The 24,457-nt window shown below is 33.6% G+C and overlaps 2 protein-coding genes across 5 annotated transcripts; one reads left to right on the forward strand and one right to left on the reverse strand.

The window, feature by feature from the left end:
- Positions 1 to 628: 628 nt before the first annotated feature.
- Positions 629 to 6,744, reverse strand: LOC100366706 (general transcription factor IIE subunit 1-like). 2 transcript variants are annotated; one of them, XM_002734402.3, is made up of 3 exons: positions 6,638 to 6,744; positions 4,310 to 4,987; positions 629 to 3,013 (listed from the first exon to the last, which is right to left on the reverse strand). In XM_002734402.3, exons 2-3 carry the CDS (start codon positions 4,972 to 4,974, stop codon positions 2,398 to 2,400), a joined length of 1,281 nt encoding a protein of 426 aa, XP_002734448.1. In that variant the 5' UTR covers positions 4,975 to 4,987; positions 6,638 to 6,744; the 3' UTR covers positions 629 to 2,397. The 2 variants fall into 2 exon arrangements, with proteins under 2 accessions (XP_002734448.1, XP_077865052.1); XM_078008926.2 differs by having other exon boundaries at positions 4,310 to 4,990.
- Positions 6,745 to 6,940: 196 nt separating this feature from the next.
- On the forward strand, positions 6,941 to 24,143 carry LOC100366858 (rab-like protein 3). 3 transcript variants are annotated; one of them, XR_014930834.1, is made up of 10 exons: positions 6,941 to 6,996; positions 9,501 to 9,592; positions 10,284 to 10,401; positions 10,539 to 10,650; positions 13,618 to 13,771; positions 15,090 to 15,161; positions 16,453 to 16,503; positions 21,450 to 21,524; positions 22,259 to 22,297; positions 23,809 to 24,143. XR_014930834.1 is itself a non-coding variant. In XM_085505027.1 (9 exons), exons 1-9 carry the CDS (start codon positions 6,945 to 6,947, stop codon positions 23,893 to 23,895), a joined length of 777 nt encoding a protein of 258 aa, XP_085361153.1. In that variant the 5' UTR covers positions 6,941 to 6,944; the 3' UTR covers positions 23,896 to 24,032. The 3 variants fall into 3 exon arrangements, 2 of the variants coding, with proteins under 2 accessions (XP_085361153.1, XP_006816081.1); XM_085505027.1 differs by lacking the exon at positions 21,450 to 21,524 and having other exon boundaries at positions 23,809 to 24,032; XM_006816018.3 differs by lacking the exons at positions 16,453 to 16,503; positions 21,450 to 21,524 and having other exon boundaries at positions 23,809 to 24,120.
- The last annotated feature ends 314 nt before the right edge of the window (positions 24,144 to 24,457 follow it).

A 24,457-nucleotide genomic window follows, 5' to 3' on the forward strand; every position in this document is an offset into this window, starting at 1 on the left:
ATTTGTGGTTACCAGCAAGTCGAAAATATCACTTTTTACTCCAAAATGACAAAAATATTCATCAAAATTGAAGATATCATCACAAAATGAATAAATTTGAGAGAGGTTCATCTGAGGTTCCCATGTGTATAATATCAAAGTAATCGGACTTGTGGTTTTCAACAAGAAGTCGAAAATATCACTTTTTATCAAAAATATTTATCTAAATTAGAAAATTTAAGATATCATCACAAAAATAACAAAGAAGAAGTCGAAAAAAATTCAAAAGTTGACATGGACAATCAGTAATATGAACAGCTCCACTCAAGAAAGTCAACAGCGGAGCTAAAAATTGGTGGTAGATTTTGGGGGCACATTTTTATTCAAATTTATTCAACAAATTTATCAAGCTGCGTTTTCCCTTGACTTCTTTATTGGCTGCCAGTGGGTCATGCCAACATATCCCTAACCAAGTGAAGTGAATGTGTATGCCACCACATATATTTCAAAGCACATCTGCAAATTGATGTCATACACAAGTGTGCTCATTTTGATGCGTCACTGGCACAAGGGGATTCCAAATGATGCGATGAGAAATAATGATTATTGACACATCTTTGACACAATTAAACAAATGTAATTCATTGAAAAAAAAAATTCTTTCTGTAAACAAAGATTTGGTAACATATAAATTGATTGTAATTCAAAAAATGCCATCTACAGCCATCTTCAAAAATCGCTAACTGACAACTATATTACCCTCACCCATACTTGACATATCAAACTCAGAATGTGTAACACTGCTACTCATTGCTGATGTACAGATTGACTCACTAAAACATCTTTTTTTGACTCGCAAACCACTGTATGTTAGAGGGCACACTGACCAAACGTTTGAACACAAAATACAAAGTCCTTGTTCTGAACTTATTCCAAAGGGAAGTAACAACAATACAACCGAAGGCACTAATGTGTTAATTGCAAGAAGTAAAACTCTCAGTCTTTAACCGACTTCAAGCACCAACAACAAAATATTTATAGTCGCATTTTTTATTAAAAAATAAAAGGAATGTCACATTTTCTCTGTTTTGCACAATTTTTAGATTGAATTGAGCGAAAATAACAGAAAATGTGAGAAAAATTTACTCAAATTTTAGTGGGAAAACAAATTGGGCACTCAAATGGTTAAATCTAGCTTGGATGTGTCACGAAAGTAAAGATCACTCAAATGTAATCTAGTGTTATTTCAGATTTTAACCCATAATGAAGCAACAACCACTCAATGAGCATCTCAGTCTGAGCAAACACTACTGTAAAACATGTTGAAAAAGCGACACGCAATTTTAGCGAATTGTGGTAAAATGACGTAATAGCGAAATGTTGATTTAATGAATCTCTCTTGTCATTGTTGATTTCCTGTATACAGTATACAGAGTTTGCCTTCAGGTAAATCACTAATTCAGTCTAACTTAATTAATGAAATAAGCAAAATCCAAGTCAGTTTATATTTATTGAGTGATATATTGTACAAGAACCATGGGTGTAACTTTACTGTGCACTTAAGGGTTTTTCTAAAATGTATTATATGGGATTTCCTCGATTTTAATAAAATGATTTTATGTTTTCTGAAAACCCACATAGAAACATAGAATGTGGTTGCCTACAAACATCAAACATCAATAACAAAAAGTCCGCATTAGTTAAATGGTATACAAAACTGAAATAGGTAAGCCACTTTAAATCAGATCATGAAACAAATTACAAAATGTATATTGTAATTGTAAAATTTGATTGTAATCAGTCAAGAACAGCATTTGCATTTGACCATTTTGAATCTGATTATTAAAAGAATGAACATACATATGTATTCTAAGATGTACGATGTATGCGTAAAATTTGATCAGGCAAGGCATGTTGAGGTGGGCACGCACATACATACTGCGTCCAAAAAGAGATTAATATCGGTAATAACTTTTGAACCATTTACTATTGAGGAAAAACATTTTAACACAAAATGTCATGTGCAGTTAAACCCCTACAGACCATTTTGAGTTCAATATGGGGTCTATAGCGACATATATTTATATACAACGGATGTAATATACATTGTTTGTTTACATGAAATTTGAACACGCACTGTAGCACTTTACTAGAAACGGATACTTATGGTTTTCATGAATTATTAGAAACTTCTGCTGAACACTACATTTCAGCCTGTTCTTCTTCAAGAGTATTTTTTGTAAAGTTCATAAAACACTTTTGAAACAAAAAAATGTTGATAAATTTGTCACCCCTTATTGAATGACACGAACATTGAAATTTGTTTGTTTTCATAAAACCATTATAGTAGTAGTCCTGTATACATGTACCTAATTATACTACATTATAATACAAAATATATAAAACACCATATAGTATTTATTCATAAATGGCAGCATATGCTTCCTGTCCCATCCTGATATATGTTTCCTTCTCAGTAGGTGACATTTTAGCTACCATTTCATCAGTGACTTCACTCAGCGGTACTTTCATGTTGCCAATGGTAACCATCTCCTCCTCCTCTTCCTCTTCGCTTTCCATTTCCATAGTGCTTGTGGTCGCTATGGCTGGTGGTGCTTTCTTTGGCAGCATATCATCATCCGAATCGCTGGAATCGCTTGCGTCGCTGTCAGCAGCAGCTGCCCCAGGTATGGTTGCATTAGTTGCGCCTTTCCTTTCATGGGCCAGTAAAGCACGCATAATTTCTTCTCTGTCCTGCTGCGATTTACTAGCTTGTGTCATGTCTTCTGAGCTACCAGATGCTCCCATAGACAGGTCCATTGATTCCATAGATGCACCTTTGACCGTGCTCTCCGTCATCCAAATTGGTCTTTCCTTTGCCTGTACGGTTTCCTTGGCAACCTGCTGCATACCTTCTTCTTTCATGTCTATTGTGACTGTTTGGTCATAAAGATCGTATGTCCTGTTTCTGGTTGCATCCCCACTCCATGCCTCCATGCCCTGGTTTTCCTTGTGACCACCTTGGCCAGGTCTCCTGTGTGATAAAAAAAGTGACAAGTTGTTCACAAAGTAAGTCCTTGGTAAAATCTAAGGCCAGTGAGCACTCCACTTAGCAATCACCCGCTACATGTAACTATCACTATAATCTAAATCCATATCATTTTTAAGAGATATGGCATAGCTATTCACTCATGTTACTGTATACAGAAAAGACATTTTCAATTCCAACGTTATTTCAAAATGGCAAGGCCTGATCACTGTATAGCAATCGTTCCTCTAAAACAAAATTGGCATTGAGTAATATTGTGATTTCATCTTAAGAAACATGTTAAATGTACATTCAGAATTACATTGAATACAAAATTCATGAAAGTAAAAAGGTGTAGCAAACATTATTCATAATTTTCGGTTCTAAATGAGAACATTAAGCAAAAAAAAGAGAGAACACTGCTGCCTGTTACAGACAAATTCCACTAATTGTATATGAAATAATTACCAACTTTGAACAAAAGTGAATGAATCCAAAGAATAATATTTGCATATACATGTACATAGAACAGACCATGCATAACTTAACACACAAGCTGGCACTCAGCAGGCTTTGGGTTGTCATATAAACTTCCAATTATTAAATAATTGGCCACCGGTCAGCCATTTTTATCGGATCATCAAGCCAATACATTTGTATATCTATGACATTATGTGTAATAAATTTGAACATAATGATATGGCTCTAGAAAAAAAATTCAGCAATCAAATCATGAAACAAATAGACATGCATTTGTATAATATTGTGTATGAAGTATGTGGGAAGTTTGAATGTTATTTATCCAAGCACATCTAAGATATACGGCCGGATGCGGATATACGGCCTATTTTCAGAGTGATTGCTATGAGAAATGTTATTTTCTAAATGGACATCTTGAACTAGTACATGTACAGCTGTACATATATAGCATGGTACACATTGTACACATTATACATTTCAAGCAATTTTTTTTTCTGGGTTAATTGCAAGAATATGCACGATTTGTGGCCATAAATGCTGTACTGTGAAATACTTTATTTTAGCTTGGATTAATTTTTCAAAAATATCAAAAAAGTAAAACATGGTTGATGCATGTAATAACATGTATGAAAGCTTTCAATACATTCAATACATAGAAACAAATAATAAATCTGGTTTATAAAACAAAGAATGGGAGCGATGAATTACTGTCTATTGTATGCCAGTAGCATCCAATATAATATTTGAATGAAAATTATAGAAATTGAACCAGAATAAAACAATAAACACATTGGATGAAAATTTAAAATCCACACCACATACCTATGTGTATCCCCTGGAGCTGAGGTCATTGGTTCTGGCTCCAATATCGATGGAGCAAGTCTCAACTCCTCAGTCTCTCGAAGCAGATTATACAACGGTTGCATTTCATCATTAAATCTTGCAATCAGAGTACGGGAATCCTTTTTAGGCATGGCGCTTTCATCTTCGTCGACGACAGTATTACAAAACGTACACTTCATTTCCCCGGTGTATGGATCATACAAGTCTTTAGCGTCAAAATCATTGTAAGTCTTCATACAGTTTGTACACTTGAATGACGCCTTGCAGCTAGAGTCCCGCTCCTCTGTTTCGAGTTTCTGACGCATACGGTCAAGTTTATATTTAACAACGTTCACCAATATTTTATAATTAATGAAATAATAATTATGTCTGTTCATCTTGCCATCTTCCTGAGTTTCCACTCGCATACGCTGCTTGATAAACTGGTCATTTTTCAGCTGATTCAGTATACTCCGCAATTGTTTTTTGTCATATTTCAGAAGCGCTGCAAGATCTTCCTCTTTGATGCAAGGGCTGACAATCAGAACATCAATTACTAAAGCAGCCTCTATGCCGTAAAAACCTCTGACAATGAACTTGGCCAGTTTTTTCAGTTCACTGGGTACCACAGTCAACAACTCTGATTCGGATACAGGAACAGACATGGTTGTTGTGAATCTACTAAAAAAATAATTTCAGTAGCATTAAAAAATCAAACAAATTTATTGCTATTTATTCTCCCTCAGAGAAATACTAGAACATGGATACAAGAATGGGCAAATAAAATATTGTTGTTTCGGTAATATTAAAAATGTGTCCTTATTTTTTTTTATTTTAAGGAATTTTGCAATTATGGAGAATTCTGGGAAAGACTAAATGAAAAAAGTACTCAGACAATCTTGTGTTTCTTTGACTATTACCCGGTATTACAGAAAATCAGTTAAATTTTGGTCATTTCATTTTATGTTTGGGGGCGTTTTTAAATAATTGTATTTATTACACTGTATTTTCATGAAAACTTTCAAAATAGAATTTATTAAAGCGAGGGAGTCGTCCCCTGCGCATGTGTCGGATGACTAAAGGAATTCAGTTTTTTATCCGACATCAATCTTTTGACGTCGTCCCTTACTTGATTAATATAACAATGGAAAACAAAACACAGATTAACATTATAAACAAAAATACATGTCCTTGGTAAAATCTCAGGGATTGACTGGTTCCTCTTCAAGGTCTTGAGTATAAGTTTCTTTTTTTCTGCATTTGTTTCATATGGAACAATTTTTTATGTTTTCCAGAGTGAATACATGCATGTGGATTGACATCAATTACAAAGACTATTGCCCATCAGCTCCAAGCAGTGTATTAGCCAGTCAACTTGTTAACTTGACGGACAACTATTTTTTTTGATAGGCAGCATGTTATTATTTTGTTGGTGTTTTCTTGATTCACAGTCAATTCGTCCCAATTCACATTCGTCCCAACACATTCGTCCCACAAGTCGATTCGTCCCAATTCACATTCGTCCCACGAGTCGATTCGTTCCAATTCACATTCGTCCCATTTCACATTCGTCCCAATTCACATTCGTCCAATTTATTTAATTTTTGGTCAGCATTACGATCTTGAGCAGGGTCAATTTCTATGCCAACTGTTACGTGTGTCATGCTAATTAATAACTCCACGCTGCGTGAACGGTGTATTTGTATTTATTTATTTATTAACTAATAACTCTACGTTGCGTGTACGGTGTATTTGTATTTATTAACTAATAACTTGGGTGTATTTGTATTTATTAACTAATAAGTTGTACGTTGCGTGTAAGGTGTATTTGTTTTTATTAACTAATAACTCTACGTTGCATATAAGGTGTATTTGTATATAACGTCGGCAAAAACAGTGCGTGGGACGAATCGACTTTGGGACGAATCAACTTGTGGGACGAATTGACTTGGGACGAATTAACTTGTGGGACGAAACGACTTGGGACGAATGTGATTTGGGACGAATCGACCGTCCCCCGTTTTCTTTTGTTCTTTGACAATTAATTTGTCAAATACAATGTATAATGCCCAAAATCATCCTATTAGCATATTTTAGACAGACACTTTCAAGTTCCCGAAGTACAACCTGACACCAAGTAACTGCGAATAAAACTAAATCATATTCAATAAAGTCGGAAATATTATTGAACAATACGCAGTGGGAAAGTTCACATATACGTAACAAATCAATTCTCGATGACCACTTAAACGTTCCCTTTTTGTCGATAAATTAGATTAATTGTGAATAATACGAAAGTCACATCACTAAACAGGCGTGCGCACATACCTGTGTTTGTGAAATTTATCAGACTAAAATTAACAAAGTCAGCATATTTCTATCAAATCCCCGGCAGATCAACACCTTCTTGTCATTGTCAGTTCACTTCAGTTGTCATACACGTGAAAGGTTCTACTTCCGGGTCAACTGACTGAAACCCGTTAAAATGGACGAATATGCAATCTGTTCATGTAATCGTGGTATTTGAATTAGGATAACAATTTTTCACTAGCAATTTAACAACTTTGACGATATTTTGTTAAAACAAACAGTTATTCATCTACCCACAATGCAATGAAAAAAACATAATTTCAAAATGGCCGCCATCGATATTGATAAAGTTCGCATTCTCGTTGTCGGGGATTCAGGTATGTAAACCTAATCATTTAGTTTCAGTTTGCTGATGTTTACTTGACTGGTAGTTTGAAAAGTCTTCATAGGCGAAGTTTCAAAAGTTTTCCTCAATGAGAAAAGTGTTTTTGTACTGTCTAGATACCATGGTCGAGTGACGTGAATTGATTGATTTAGTAAAACAGCTGTGACAGCGTGTACGTTGTATGAAACTCATAGTCATACGCCGATGTTACACGTCATCTTTTTGACTTACCATCAACGTCTAACAATTGAGTAATCCGGCAAATGCAACTGTGTCAGAACAGTCATAAACTAGAAATTAACAAATTGTATTTATTTATTTATTTACACGTTATAAAAAGCAGTGTCGTGGGTTTATAAGAAATTATGAAAGAATTAGAAAAAAAAAAATATGACAAATTAACCAATAACTATTATTTTAGTGGGCTCTCACTGCATTTTTAAAGTGTAATACTAAACTGTACTAACAGTAAAATTCTTTATTTAGAAAGGTATGATGTAGACGAAAATAGCAAATATTTAAATATTAACACTTGTGAGGACAATATCACGATTTGTTGCCTGTTCAAGGGATAGTACCCGAGGGCAGACAACAAATATAGTGATATTGCTTGAATCACCACGTGTTATTTATTTTATCACATCGAACAGACATCGGTGTTCTCCACAAAAGGGTTTTAGGTGGGCCATCAAGTTTTACGGCCACCTAGTAACTCTCAACACCCGCCCACCAATGTACATCCAGCTGAAATTATTTGTAAAAGCTTGCATTGTTCTTCCCAAGCCTAAACAAAAGAGTAGTTGCCCAACCCTTTATTTTGCTATTGTTCCAAGAGTCCAAACATAAACAATGACCACTGGAAGTCTGCAAGCAGTTAACAAGTGTATTCATGGCAAAGTGTCAATCGCCTGAATTCATTGTCGCCCGACATTGTTGCCACTCATTGCTCACGATACGCAACTACAGTGGTTTCAATTTACAGCTGTATTTTTAATAATCGTCTTTCGATCACGAAAGAAAGAGTAAATAGGAACGAAATGTATATGCACAGAAAATAAACAAATATATTAGCAGACTGCATGTAAACTCGAACAAAAATTAAAATTCTAGCCGTATTTACAACGTTCGCTCAATTTTCATCGTAAAAACAGCATGGAGAAGGCAAACTGGTTACCTTTTGGCCTACCCCATTCAACGACCATCAGCCACCCACCGCTGTTGACGCTGTAACGATTTAGTATCTAAGTTGCATAGGGGAACAGTGCATTCTGGGTGTTCGTGTACTGAATTCGGAAAGCGGTAATAAACATCAAACATGGCTGCCGGATTAGTTTACCGCGTGTATTTGTAATTGAATAATATTTTAGTTATCTTTTCCACATACTTTTTTCAATTTATCCATTTTTTATGTCTAATCTTTCGAGAACAAAGCAGATTCTTTTATTTTGCCGATTGCTAGCATTTTTTCTTTAATTCCAAAACAACGTGTGAAAACGCAACGTATCGTGACCATACATGCGTAAATGCATCTTACCGTCCATCTGCACGGGTGAGTACTGATGCCACAAATAAAAAATGAGTTTTATTTTGACAAATCGCCCGTTTTGGCGTTGGGGACAAATCACCTCGTATATTTTCTACATTGTACTTGCTCTTGGTTACTCGAATTGCATTTCATGAACGCAGAATAATTTGCGAACGTATAAATCACCGTTTTCATTGCATTTCGTAAATATTAATAGTGACCAATCTGTTTGTAACATGTTTCAATTAAATTAAAAAAAGAGTTGTAAATAACTTGTATTGTGTATTGCAGTTCATGACATAAATGCTAGAATGCTGTATGTAAATGATATGCAAATTAATATGCAAATTTATGCTAATTAGGCCGCCCACCAGCTATTTTTGATTGTGGAGAACACTGGACATCCACTATTCACAACTACATTGAACATACATCTACTCGCTCTCCCACAAAACAAAACAACGCTTATATTAGAAATATGCAATATTGCCTAGACTGATTACAGTCAAAATTCACACATGCATCATATTATACATTAGCACATCTATTTGTTTCCAAATTTGATTCAAGATGGCTGAATGGCGGCCATTTGTGTGCTGAATAATCATCGAAATCAAGCATTTCTGGTATTCCGGAACCAGATTTTGTTTACAGATGGATTTTGTTGAAACTTGATACACACAGTGGACATTATGAGACCTTGATGCAGATCATTGTGTTTTTCAGATAGGATTCAGAGTGGCTGACTGTTGGCCATTTTGTTTTAATGTATGCGGTTCTAGTGCCATACATTGTATCTCTGACATGCTTTGACTGATTATGTTCAAATTTTGGATATTAATTATACATTGTGTCACAGATATACAGATGTATTATTGGTTTGACGAGCCAATTCAAAATGGCCGTATGGTGCTCATACCATGCTGTTGATTAAGTTGATTTAATATATAATTGTTATTTTTTTTTCCCAGGAGTTGGAAAATCATCTCTAGTTCATTTAGTGTGTCATTCAGAACCAATTGCCAATGCATCATGGACGATAGGTGCTGCGGTTGATGTCAAGGTGAGGGAACGAACATGAAGTGTGAATTTGAATATGCCATCTATTGATGTAGGGTCTATTATTAAAGTGTTGAAATTAAGAATTGATGACAGGTTCATCTTCTCTCTTTTTCATAAACTAGTATTCTCAACCGTCACACTTTACAATTTTGCAACGTCTATGGGCCATTCACGATACTGAGAAAATATGGTGAAACCAGTGGTTGAAACATGAATGCCCAATTTAGTCTGCGTTAATATTGGCATTCAAGGAACCAATATTTGTTGACATTGCTTAAGGAAGTTGTGATCTAAAAGGAACTTGATTTCGGCAGGAATATCGCCACTAATATTTTGTTGTTTAGTTGTTCGTTGTACGAAACTGGTTTTTACAACATTTGCAATTTGTCACTTCCCTGAAAACCTGTCCCATTAAAAATTATATAATTATAAATCTACCCACGAGGGAGAGGTGGAAAGATCTAAATTGTTATCTACATCTATGATTACATGTATATTGGACTGTTATTGCTAAGGTGAATTATATCATTAGCAAAACAGTGTCTCATACTGCAATATTGCCATTCCATTCTTTCATGCAGTCGCAGTAAATATAAGTGAGTTTTACTAATTAATGAAATGTATGTTTTGGTGAGATAATTTCAGGTATATTTCAAATTACCACAACCTGTGTTTATTTGTCTTTTGTGCAGGTACATGAATACAAAGAAGGCACACCCTCTCAGAAAACATATTTTCTAGAATTTTGGGATGTTGGCGGTTCAGCTAATCACACTAAGAGTAGACATATATTTTTTAACCCAGTTCACGGTAAGTAAATAATCAACATTATTGATCTATAAGCATTTGACTCCATCTCCAAAAAAAAGTATTGTTTATCATAATAACATTACAGTACAATATGGTCTTTTGAAGTTTGTGTTAAATGTTTTCTTTCTTCCTTTTAGGCTTAATTTTAGTCCATGACTTAACAAATCGTAAGTCACATCTTAATCTGAGAAAATGGTTAGCTGAGGTTCTTGCAAAGGATTCTAATGGTGCTAAGATTGGTAGCAACAGGTATGTTCATTCTAATTTTTGACTCCCATGTGCGAAGCACAAAATGGGAGTCTTTGCAGTTAGTGTGTTTGTATGTGTGTGTGTGTATGTGTGTGTGTGTGTGTGTGTGTGTGTGTGTACGTGTGTATGTGTGTCCGACTGTTCCACTGCTATCTCAAGAACCATACATCGGTTTTTGATGAAACTTGGTGCATAGATGCTCTGGGCCAATGCGCAAATTTGATTAGGTTTTGGTAAAATTCCATGCTCGTTAATTACCTAATTTGCATGATAATTAGCTAATTTTTAGCTGTTCTATGACTGTTCCACTGATATCTAAAGAACCACTCATTGGATTTTGATGAAACTTGGTACATAGATGCTCTGAACATATGCACAGATTTGATTAGTTTTTGGTAAAAATCCGTGCATATTAATTACCTAATTTGCATGATAATTAGCTATTTTTTAGTGGTTCCATGACTGTTCCACTGATATCTAAACAACCACTCATTGAATTTTGATGAAACTTGGTACATAGATGCTCTGAACTAATGCTAGGTTTTGATTAGGTTTTGGTAAAAATCCATGCTCGTTAATTACCTAATTTGCATGATAATTAGCTAATTTTTAGCTGCTCTATGATTGTTCCACTGATATCTAAAGAACCACTCATTGGATTTTGATGAAACTTGGTACATAGATGCTCTGAACATATGCGCAGATTTGATTAGTTTTTGGTAAAAATCCGTGCATATTAATTAACTAATTTGCATGATAATTAGCTATTTTTTAGTGGTTCCCTGACTGTTCCACTGATATCTAAACAACCACTCATTGGATTTTGATGAAACTTGGTACATAGATGCTCTGAACTAATAATTGGTTTTGATTAGTTTTTGGTAATAATCCGTGGATACTAATTACCTAATTTGCATAATGATTAGTCAATTTTCGGTTTTTCCACTGATATCTCAAGTACTAATCATCACATTTCAATGAAACTTGGTACATAGATGTCATATGACACTGCACAGACCTGATAATTTTTATGGTAATATCAGTACATATAATTACCTAATTTACATAATTAATTAATTTTCAGCTTTTGGTATAAGTAGTGAGCATTACATTTCAATGAAACTTCGTACTTACATACTCAAGGACTATGCAGAGATTGATTGTTTCGGATAAATATTTGTGCATATTAATCACCTAATTTGCATAATTAGTTAATTTTCAGCTTTTCCACGAGTATCTCAAGTACTAATCATTGCATTTCAATGAAACTTGGTACATAGATCCTTTAGGACTATGCAGAGACCTGATTAGTTTCAGGGTAAATAGTTGTGCATATTAATTACCTAATTTGCATAATTAATTTTCAGCTTTTCTTCTGATATCTAAAGTACTAATCATCATATTTCAATGAATCTAGAATTATGCAGAGACCCAATTAGTTTTTGGTAAATATTTGTGCATATTAATTACCTAATTTGCATAATTAACTAATTTCCAACTTTCACACTGATATCACAGGTACTAATCATCACATATCAATGAATGTTTATACATGGATGCTGTAGGACAATAGACAGACCTGGATAATTGTGGGTTAAAATCTGTACATATTAATTACCCAATTTGCATAATTAACCAATTTTAAGCTTTCACACTGATATCTAAATTACTAATTTCCATTTTAATGAAACTTAGTACAAAGATGCTCTAGGACAATGTACAAACCTAATTAGTTTGGGGTAAAACTCTGTTCATATTATTTCCCTAATTAGCATAATAATTCATAATTTTTTGGTTCTAATCACATTTCAATTAAACTTGGTACATAGAGTTTTTGTTACATTGCGCAGACCTCATTAGTTTTACAATCAAATCTGTTCATGTTAATTTTCTGATTTGCATAATTAGTTTTCAGCTATAAGTAATTTCAAATTATATTTAATGTGTCTCCAATACTCTTAGCACATGGGAGTTCTTTCTAAGCTTTCTTTGATTTCTCATATTCTTCTATGTTTGCCATCGTTACCCATAATAATTACTGGGTAGCTATCACATTTATTACTTACATACTAGGTAATGGGGGAAAAAATCTTATTGTTTGGTTTAAAAAAAAGTCATTTTAAGAGACTGCCTCTACCTACATAAAACATGAAAATTAGGAGTCTTTATTTCCACTTGTCATAAATAAGTAATTTATTTCCATATTAACACATACATGTATGAGTTTGAATGTTGAATTCACAATTGTTTACCTTTACCTTCAAATTGCAGTATAGTCACCAATTACCTTTTGAATTTTGTTTTGTTTTTCAGTTTTGGCCTTGAATTTTGGGTCCTTTAGTATACTATAATTGCAAATTTTAAAAATAGACTACAAAGACTCTAATAATGTACATACATCTCTCTGCCTTGTTAAAGTTTAACTCGGAGAGCATTTGAATGCTTTGTGGGTGGTGGTGGGCGATTCCCCAGGATACATTTCCCACTATTCATGAAAATTCAGACGATCCTTTCTAAGTTTTTCATCACCAGACTTTTTTTCTCGTATATTGTTTAATATTTGAACCCTAATTTTGCTTTAATGCTTGAAATAGTGTACACATGAATATAATAGTAGGTGGTTATTACGAGGATACCTCAACGTATGCTCAAAGACAGTCAAACCCTGGTGGCAGCCATGTTGTTTTCATTATTAGAGAACGCTTACATGCCTAATCATTCCATATTTGGAATTTGCATTTCCTAATATGGTAGGATGGAAATATCCTGTAAAATACCGCAAAATTACAGCACACTGTAACTTACATGTTTTTGTATAACGTTACAGAGACAGATGTATAATAATAGTTATGATTCCTCAAAATCAGAACTTTTGCAAGTTGGACTTTGAAGTTCCATGTTGTAAAAGTCCATAATAACTACTCATGGACTAGTGAACATTTTTCAGAATATTCAACTTTGTTGCAGTGGCAGTGAATATGATCCAGAGAGGTTTGCTGGGAGTCACATTCCAATTCTGGTAGTGGGTACAAAGATGGACCAAATAGACCCAAGGAGGGAGAGTGTCTTATCAAGGAGTAGTCCAGTAGCTGAAGAATGTGGTGCTGATGAAATTAATTTAGTGAGTACATCACAGTGACCTTTCTCAATACAATGTATAATAAAAAGTACCAGACTTTCTCACCCAAATTTTCTAGACTTTTTTGTTATATTCTTCAATATTTCTGGAAATGAATCCTAATTGAACCAACAGTCAATTTTCACTGGCTATTTTATCCCAGTCTTCTGAAGGAAAGTAGACTATAAACAGGACTATTTTGTGAATTTGCTATGAAAAGAGAGAATTTGTAATGAAAAGGTTAAATTTGCTTTCTCATTTTGCAAATATGTAAAACATCACTTCCAGAACAAGCTAAAAAACATAAAATGTCTTCAAATGATTCTATTTTAGTTAAAAAAATGATATATTATAAGTAGGTATCCTGCCCTCACTTTACTGCCCATGTACCAGAGGGTCTTATCTCTTATCACATAATTATCTACAATATAACTGACCTTCAAAGACAAACAATGCCTTCTAACTCAGTGAATGTTTGTTTACAAATCTTGAATAATTTTGGAGGTTTACCTAAATTAATATTCTGCCACTAATGTTTCATTACTTGCTCAAGATATCAAAATTAGAACGTATCGTATATATTTTGGTGTATATATTCAAAATGAGAGTTCAACTTTATATCTTGCATTTGAGGAAACTTGTAAATTTAATTAGCATAATTAGCATAGTACAAAAATGTACTTTTTTGGGAGCCCCTGCTAATGTAGTTCTTTTTGCTGTTCAGCAGCGACTGTAGCTAAATTGTGAATAGCATTTCATTCTAACCACAACGTAACAGATTGTGATTTGACAAATATAGCTGTTCAATATGAACACTTGTCTACACTAAAATACCATATCTTGTCTGTCCTGTTTATGGTGCACTGCTGCATTTAGTGGTAAACTGGTTTATCACCACACGTAGAGAAAACGCTGCTTCCTACCATTTCTAAGAGAAATAAAAAAAAATATGAAAAAGATGAAATGAATCTGTAAGCCTTTACCTTGTTAGTTAATACCAACAACTGAATAGTTTTCGTGCTACTGGTACCTCCATGACAGGGTTAAATTGCTGTATGCAAATTTAACATGCATCTGCTTTGGGTGGCATAATTGGCGTTGTGTTTATAATAAATGCATTCTATTGGTCGAACATGAACATGTATTCCCACTTTCAAAAACAAACATGTCTGTGTCTTTGATATCAAATAATATTTTTGTTCATGTTCATGTCTTCCCTCAGAAACCATGATGTCACACAACCCCTTTTCTCATAATTGACATGGGGGCACTGTTCAATATATTGCACCAATTTACATTGTTGTTGTTATATTTTCACCAGGATTGTATGCAGTCTAAAGACCTGGCAGCTGGAACATCAAAAGCTGTCAAGTTCAGCAGATTCTTTGATAAGGTAAAGAATATACAAATTGGCTATACTTCATATTGATGTTTTGATTGGTTCTATGCTTTATGCAAATTAGCAATATTTACATATCATTTGCATATTTAAGCATAATGTTTTTGTGTTCTGTTTTATTACTGCCATAAATGACATCTTAACACATTTTAGCATAATTTAATAATTAAATTGCATATAGTGAAGCTTCACTATGTATCTTATTACACCCAAATTTAATGGCAAACAAAAAGAATAAGTATAAATAGGTGTATGGTACATGTATATATAATTTGTACAATGACCCAGTCATTGATATTTAACTCTGGCACATTTGTCACTGCTGTCTTACAAACATTGTGTTTATTACACAACAACACATTGATACCTGGTTGGAATATCAAATCAAAGTATTAACATTGCCATAGTGGTGCTGTAGATTTGATAGGAGCATAATTATTTTTAATTTGTTCATAAAGCACAGTCTTAGCCACATGTCTTATGGTTCTAATCACAAATACTGCCAAATCGTTAATTTACTACCTAGCCACCTCCAACCCAAACACTGTAATATTGATGTATGTTATATTGAAACATTTGTATAACTCAAGGCACTTTTCCCTAAAATGGAAATTATCTCCAAATATGGAGACATTCTTTTGATTAGAATCCAAGTGCTTTTTGAATCTCCTAATAAATTGTGTAAACAAATCATGTTAAAATATTTGGTGAATATCCTCCAATCGATTTTCTCACCAAAAGGTGAATTTTGCTGTTGGTATTTTGAGCTGGGCTGCTTATTGGGTTGACAAAAATATCTCTGGTATCAAGTAACTGTATTCCAATTGAGACCTGCATTCATCTTTTCATCTGGTGAATCTTCCCAATTTGGAGTTAGTCTGCATTTTGTTAATACCCCAGAAATTTTAAATTTGTTTTGTCAGAATAATAGAGTAATCTTTTCATTAAAGGTGCATTTAGGTAAAATGATGGTATTCCACAATAGTGATCCACTGTACAAGTACAATTCACGAAACCTTGATTATTCTCGACCCCAATTGCTAATAAACTTCAGCATCATTGCTATACAAATACATCACAGTATGTGCTTCACTAATAATAACCTTATATCACCAATAACTGAATAAGTAACTATAACATCAACATGCAAGTCTGCAGTAATCACTTAACAACATTGTTCAAAATCATTTATCTTTGCAAGTCTCTCCTCTATTTGACTTTATATTTGTTCTATGCAGTGCTTTGAGACTTTGCTTTCCGATTCTGTCTATCCCTATGTTTGTAGGTGATTCGTCGTCAGTTTTACTGTAACACGTCTAAGGATTCACCTGCTAAGGTCTGTCTCTACATTCATCACTACAGCCTCTCAATAAGTTGTAGCATTGTTGTTGTTTTTTGTTTCATAATCAGACGTTATGTTCTCTTCATGGTTTTGTTTAAAAATTGGGTGTTGAGTGCCAAACCAACTATCTCTCTGCACAAAATTACATTCATGCATAGTTAGTGTTTCCTCTAAGCCTTATTTTTGTACATTTGTTTCACTGTGAAGCCTCTAAGTTTCTGTGAATAGTGAGAAATATGAGATTTTTTTTTATTTAATCTATTTTGAAGTGAAGTGAAGTCAAAACATTACTCAGTGCAAAATGTGCTATGAAAGCACATTGTTTCCCACTTGAAGATAAAAACTCAATTTTATATTTTAAGCTTGCTAAGAACTAAGAACTACACAGGTTACATTGTTGTGGTGTGACACCTGATGACAAATTGCAGATGAATTTGTAATTTATTCTCACATGGTGTGCTTTATCGCAAATGGCACTTTTTGTCTGAAATTTGGAATTGGCACAACCCCTAATGAAAATAGATAGCTGTCTTGATTTGTAATCGTTCTCGTCATCCACTTCATTACATTATATAAATAGATACATAGATTTATGTGTAAGTATTTAATCATTTTTCGTTGTGCACAAGAGATAGTTGGTCTGCAGTGAATATACATCTCTGCGCATCACTGCCTAACATAACAAGCATTCACCACCAGACTTTCTTGCCCAAATTTTTCTGCACTTTTTTTTTATATTCTTCAATATTTCTGGAAATGAACCCTAATTTTGGACAAACTTTGAGTGAATTTTCACCCAAATAAATTAGCTATTTTTGCCCTAGTCTTTTGAACGAAAGTGCAGACTATAAACAGGACTATTTTGTGTATTTGTGATGAGATGAAAAGAGGGAGCTGGTGGTGAAAAGGTTAAATAAATGCCCACACTTGTACGGCTAATATCAACGTCTGTTGTATATTTGAAGATAAATAAATATATTCAAGGCTATATACTTATTGATGGGCTAATCTATAGTGTCTTTACCTTCACCCCTCTACCCCTTCCTCCCAAAAAATTGGTCATTATGGACCAAACTATATTGTGATAGGGGGTTGAAGGCAAAGATTAAAAACATAAATAAACAAGTTCTAGTTCTTTATTCATTGTAACCGTATCTAATGGCATGTGTCTGATGCTACTTACTTTTATGCATGACTTTCTGCATAACAACTGCTTGTTTTGTGCATGATGGCTTGTATGTTTACATCTGAAAATATTGGTGTGCACTTGACTTGACAGATCTCTTTCCTGACTTGCACTGAACACTTAATAATCAAAATAATTAATAACAAGTCTAATAAGAAGTTCTTTCGTTGTGAACAAAACGTTTTGTTACGGTCATGCAGTTTGTCACTGCGTGCACATTTATACATCATTGCAGTAATGAAAGTTATTCACTGATACATGTACATTGGTATGATGGAGTATTCATGTACAATGTATGCATATGCACTGATTGAGGATGGCATGCAACAAAAAACATAATTTCACTTAAGTCATACAAAAATTCTGATCTGGATTCAAACTTGTAGATCTATTGAAAATAATTGTTGATCTACTAGGTAGAATTAAACCTTATACAATGTACATGTGTGGCATATTTGCTCTGTTAATAGTGTTGTATATGCTTACGTAAATTACAAAGTTATGTCTAAGACCAGTTATGTCGTATATACAATAAATGCAATGTTGGGTTTATGTGCACCCTCTATTTGAGATGTGCTTCTATTAGAATATTAAATCTCACATGTAATTATTTATATATGATCTCCAAAGTGAAATTATTGTTATTTTGATAATTCAGATAAAATAAAATAAATAAAATACATTTCTTTCACAATCTAAACTAAACACGTCACATGTCAGATCACATGTTAGGTCACTTGCATTTTAGGGTGTCCAGTACACAGGTCATTAGTTGGGTTCTACATAGTGCGTACCGGTATATAAAGGTGATTAGTAGGAAAGAATGCATAAAACTGCACTTTGTGGTAAATTGTCTCTGTTTTCAATAATTTGATTAAAGAGCCATCTACTGCAATTTTTAATTCATGTAAACTTCTGTCAAATTAGTATTGACAAGTTGTAAGATGTTGTTTCATTTGTGTACATCAGACCGCATGTTAGATCAAGTGTCTGTAAGAATTGCACTCGAGCAGTTCTCCTATGACTGTCAATAAGCTTGTGGGCACCTCACCAAAGATAGTAAGAGTTTTGATTGGTTACTGCTTCTAAGAGTCATGATTTTCCTACTACACGACTGGTCACATGTAATTGCAGATGATGTACACCAGTGACTGGTTATGTATATTTACTGAGATAAACCCACCCTACAACTGATTCAAGTCAGATGGAAAATTAATGTCAGAGAATGCAGCTCATGTTCCTTTAACTACTTTAAATAAAAAACATGTTGTGGTTCCTATAACAAACTTTTTGAACAAAAGAGTACCGGTAGCTCAGCTAGATTTTTTCTTTTTAATTTTCCAACTGTTTACTTTTTTCCCAGCAAACAAAGACTGCCTTTGTAGTTACAAATGTCATCATAGATGTAAATCATATATGAAGTTGTTTACATTACCAAGTTTTGCAAAGATTTAAATCTCTGTAAAATCTCATTCAAAACCTGGCACAATTTTGTGATGTTTTTCTCAAATATGGCCAAAAACAAAGGTCTGGTTGTCAAAATAAGGATAGGTTGAGTTATAGGAACCACACATGTTTTTTTCTGTATTGAATGTCAATGTGTTATGAAAATATATGTGTGTTTAGGGGGTTAAAGTGTCAAATATGTTTAACAATCTCTGGAATTTTTTTAGTTCACATTCCATAGTCTCCAACACAGCCATAATGTTTTAACCTTTTCACCACCAGACTTTCTCACCCAAATTTTGCTGCACTTTGTTTTTTAAAATTTTTCATTATTACTGGAAATGAACCCTAATTTTGGAGCCAACAGACAAATTTTGAGTCAATTTCCAGTTTCTGCTGCAAAAATTCTACTAATTCAGACTATAATATGGGACTATTTTGTGAATTTGTGATAAAAAGGGGGAACTGATGGTGAAAAGGGTAATCATTGGTGTTACTATTGGAGGGCAAAACGTGGATTTTATAATCACTGTATACATGGGTAATGGGTATAGAATTCAGGTTGTAGCATGTTAACCCATTCCCATAATGGAAGTAGACAGAGAGGTGAACTGTTCTGGTATGGTAATTCTGATGTTAGTCTCAGCCCTAGTGGGAGCACTCCCTATGGTTTTGGAAAACATGGAGTGTAAAACACTGCATGTGCAGAGAGATGTTGAGTAACACTAGATATACATGTACATCATGTCTTCAGCATTGAATGAGTTTGTATGCAAACGTTTCAATGTAATGGCGACGACATGTAGGTTTATTTAAAATGTGTTTATGGGTGTGGCTGCAGCCAGCTGCATGAACTTTTCCATCTAGGTGGGTCAGGTATGACAGAGTATACATTTCTTGATAATGTTTTATTTATTAAAATCAATTTACAAAGATACAGTGAAGTTTTTCACACGATTTAAAAAAATTAAAAATGTTTGGTCTGTAGATTATTGTAAACTGCTGTAATTTCCAGTGAGACAAATGTTTGTAGCAGTGACAATTTTTATTATGTTGTCTGACACTGAGTTCCAATCACTCTTGCAAAATTTAGTCTTTGTGAATGGTACAAAATCCTGAAATCTCAAAAATGTTTACCAACGAAAATGGTTTACAGTATTTCTCTACATGTTGAAAATTTTATTAAATTGAAATTATTATTTTTTCTTGCCCACTGGATGGCATTAGTTATAACATTATCAAATTTGTTATTTATCTGTCATACCCATGAAATCATCTACAATGCCAATTTTACCAAATTTTATTTTATTTTATGAGAAACTTGTGTCGAAATAAACAGTCACTCATAAATGCCCTGCTAGTGAAATTGTTTTACATGAATGTGTTAATTATTAAACAGGTATGTAATGTCCATAAGCGCATAGTGCCCGACTTACATGTACTTGTCCAGTGGCATCACTATATTTCCCAGTGTAATACATCATCAGAATAAATTTGTCTATATTTTCAAGTTTGTTTTGAAAACAATTGCAGGGGAAAAAATGTTAATATCTCAACACCATCAGTAAAAAAAAAATTAAACAAGAAATGATTGGCATTGTAATGATAACAAATGTTAGGTATTCTTGGGTTAATGAGAATTCTATGGTTAACTTGGAGGGTTTTAAATACTTTTTTTCCGATATTACATCTTGATGTACTACTGTACATTTGCATGTGTGGACCATATCTTATTGTAAACTAAAATTATTTCGTTCATCTAGTATATATGTTCATTTTATTTTTGATAAAATAATGCATAATCTATGCGAGTAAAAAATAAACTTTAATTTATTGATACGTACAATTAAAGTTATTTTCTGAGATCATTCATAAAGCTTCATTTAGTGTCTTGAGATTTATATGTGTACATGTACATTTGGTGACATGGATATGTGTCAATTGTGGGAAATACTCATACTGATAAGTTCCCACAATTAATGCAAATTCCGACCGTCAGCTTCACATTAGTCACATGACCCTTTTAGCTTTAGGAATGATATCAGAGTGCAAATTTAATTCAGTGTTCCTTCCTTCCTTCAATGAACCACTACTCATTGTGTTTCATTAGCTGCAAAACCAATTAAAAAATTAAGTTTACAATGATTAATTACCTGGTTGTCATCAAGGTGCATTATTAAAAATAAATATTAGTATTTTCTCCAAATTATCCATATTGCTCATTTAAGATAGTTATGCATGCGTGAAGGCTAAATTACGAGATCTGAAATATATTGACTAATTTCCATTGTATATTATGATGAATCAGAAAAATGGCCCCAATGCTTCTTTGTTGCCTTCTTGGCTTAGTTGGTACAAATAAGTTCTGAACTGGTAAAAACAGGTAATATTTAATTTTTATTTTATTTTTTGCTTTTCATTTATGCAGATACAAAATGTATATCAAAGAGTACTAGTAATGCATACATATTTTTACGCTGAGCTGCAAAGTTATTAAAATAATAATATCATTTTATTTGTACATGTATTTTCAGTTTGGTGATTTTATATTAAAAGTACATAAATTTCACCTGCATATGACAGACAGCCATAGCATTTTAGTGTGCATTGTTATCATTACTTGCGACTCAGTTTCAGCATATGTGCAGATTCAAACCTCTCCACTTTAAATGTTCTTTTAATGAACAGGGGAACAAACCTGTGACTTGATATAGCTGCAAGACAGCTAATAACAAATTTCTTCAACTGTGCTGTATAGTGAGATGCATGTATATTTCTTGGTAATTTTTTTTCAATGTATGGTTTTCTATTGACAATGATACGTTAGGGAATGAGCATAACAACATGTAACCAGATTAAGTTTTGCAGGACAGTCCCCTCTCAACTACCGGTACATGTACTGTCTAGACATAAAGCACCTAAAATGTCCACATGGTTACATAACCAAAATCCTTCATAGGAGATCCAGGCTACTGTCAAAAGGGAGTCTCATAGATATACATTGTAACTCATGAAGTCATGCTATTCTGCTTTTGTGACCACATAATCATTACTGACATATAAAATAATGATTGCAATTTGGGAATAACTTTGAAAAGTATTTCATTGCCTTCACAGGTTATAGAAAGAAGATTTTTTGCAAAAGACCCATTCCAAGTAAGTTGCTATTCACAAGACTTATTTATTTTTTGATAGTTATTTATTGTCTTTTAATACTACTGTCACATTAAAGCGAGGGAGTCGTCACCTACACATGCGTCAGATGGCCGTAGCGTGTCATTGTTTACCCATGAGCCTTTGCGTTTTTAGCGTGTGTTATCGTCGATTGGGACTCAATTCCCGCACGTGTGCAGATGACGACCCTCTCACTTTAATATATCAGTCATGCATTGCTATTTAGATTTATACTTTGGCTGAGTGTATGTAATGTTTGAATTTCACTTGAATGCAGTGGTAGTGTCCTATAAATTCAGGGGTGAGGGTTAATCTTACGAGGAAATGAATATTGATTGTGTAATATAGTCCATCATCGAACAGAAAATCCTGCATGCACTTGGGAGACTTGTGGATTCCATGAAATATTAAAAAATCTATCACAACCAAATCTTTGCCAAAGTTCTTGGTTATATTCATTTACTGGAAAAAAATTGCTCACTCACCGGAAATACCATAATTTACATTATTATATTACACATATTGCCTCATGTGGCTAAATTTTTCCTAATTTAAAAATACAACTTCAATACCAAGTATGGAGATTTGTGAACTATTAATTCTGTGGTTATTTAACTTGGACACCATAAAAAAGGGGCATGGATTGAAAAGCTTTGTAAGGGCCTAACCCTATATGACTTATAACATTCCATGCACCTGGACATTGCATTACATGGTGATAACCTTATTATTATACATCTTTTCCCTGCTGTTGTAATAATTTAATTTAATTTTTAATGAGATTTCCAAATAAGGAAGACATTCAAACATGTCTGTAACACTTTAAAACATTTCCATTTGTGGATGGATGAATTCTATTGTTTTTGATGTCAGATGTATAATAATATGAGGTTATTACAAGGATACTGCAAAGTATGCACAAAGACAGTACAGCGGGAGTATCAACTGACTCAGAGTGGAGGTCAATGTGACTGCGTACTGTCTGAGTGCATACTTTGAAGTACCCTCATAAAACCCTTTTTATTATACATTTTTTTCCACCAGAAATACATCGTGGGAATGTAGAATTTCAAAACTTTTAGAACAGATTAGCGAACTTCTTTGTGTGGGATTCGGTGAAACCCCAAGGGAAGCCTTACACATGTAATCGTTCCATATTTGGAATTTGTATTTCCTATTATGGTAGGATGAAAATACCCCATAAAATACAGCAAAATTCTGGCATGCTGTAACTCATGGTGCTACAGTGACAGATGTATAATAATATTAATTATATGCATATATTCAAACATAAATTCATGAAACGCAGAATTCAAACTCTTCTTGCCACTATAATATATGATTTGTGATATGTGGTATGTAGATTGTAGCATAATGTAGGTTTAATAATTCTGCCTATACATGCATGTCACATAGGACAAATTTATTGCATCTGCAATGTATATGCAAACTGCAACATGTCATATGAAGTATTTGTGTCTGTTCCTTTGCAGTCAGTTTCCACTAGTTCTTACATGTACACAGACAGAAGACGACCTGTTGCGCCACAGTATATTTCAAAAACATGCCATCAAGACTGACGTTTTCCTGAAGCTGCAGAAGATCTTTAATATCTTTCTATCTAATATGGGGTTATTTTCCAATTCTACGATATCATGGTCACCATAGTGAACCAATTATTCTGCTCTGAAAGTGTATTTATTTAAAGGTCAGAAATGACTGAGAAAGAGAACGTACCAGTCTTTTACAAAATATATCTAGTCTTACAATGGGTGTACAGATAATGGAGCATGAAAGGACATTTTGTATTCCTTCATTGACCCTTTGGTTTTCTACTGCCATGACTAAAATAAGGCAATCTACTGCTGAAAGTTGTGGTCTGTTTAATACGGTGTAGGATTATTGGCATAGTCTTGCAATACATGCATTTTTACTACCATGTAGCTCTTTTGTTTTACTGGACAAATTATTTTCAAATGTGCAATACTGTAATAGCTTTCACTAAAACCAGTAAACAAATTTTATTTGCCACCTTGTACAAGATTATTTGTTCTATCTAATCTCTCTTAGTCGGTATTGACCATTTCCATATACATATGTCTGAAATATGGTTAAAAATGCCGTGTAATTGTAATTGTTTAA

This window comes from Saccoglossus kowalevskii, chromosome 11 (assembly GCF_978046115.1).
Source record: "Saccoglossus kowalevskii chromosome 11, keSacKowa6.1, whole genome shotgun sequence".
NCBI lineage: Eukaryota > Metazoa > Hemichordata > Enteropneusta > Harrimaniidae > Saccoglossus > Saccoglossus kowalevskii.

Bases quoted from the DNA above. Each gene is read 5' to 3' on its own strand.
- LOC100366706 (XM_002734402.3), bottom strand. From the start codon at position 4,974: ATGTCTGTTCCTGTATCCGAATCAGAGTTGTTGACTGTGGTACCCAGT. The intron at 3,014-4,309 runs GTATGTGGTGTG...TTTATCACACAG, and splicing joins GCTCCAGGGGATACACATAG to GAGACCTGGCCAAGGTGGTC.
- LOC100366858 (XM_085505027.1), top strand. From the start codon at position 6,945: ATGGCCGCCATCGATATTGATAAAGTTCGCATTCTCGTTGTCGGGGAT. The intron at 15,162-16,452 runs GTAAAGAATATA...CTATGTTTGTAG, and splicing joins TCAGCAGATTCTTTGATAAG to GTGATTCGTCGTCAGTTTTA. The intron at 22,298-23,808 runs GTAAGTTGCTAT...GTTCCTTTGCAG, and splicing joins TTGCAAAAGACCCATTCCAA to TCAGTTTCCACTAGTTCTTA.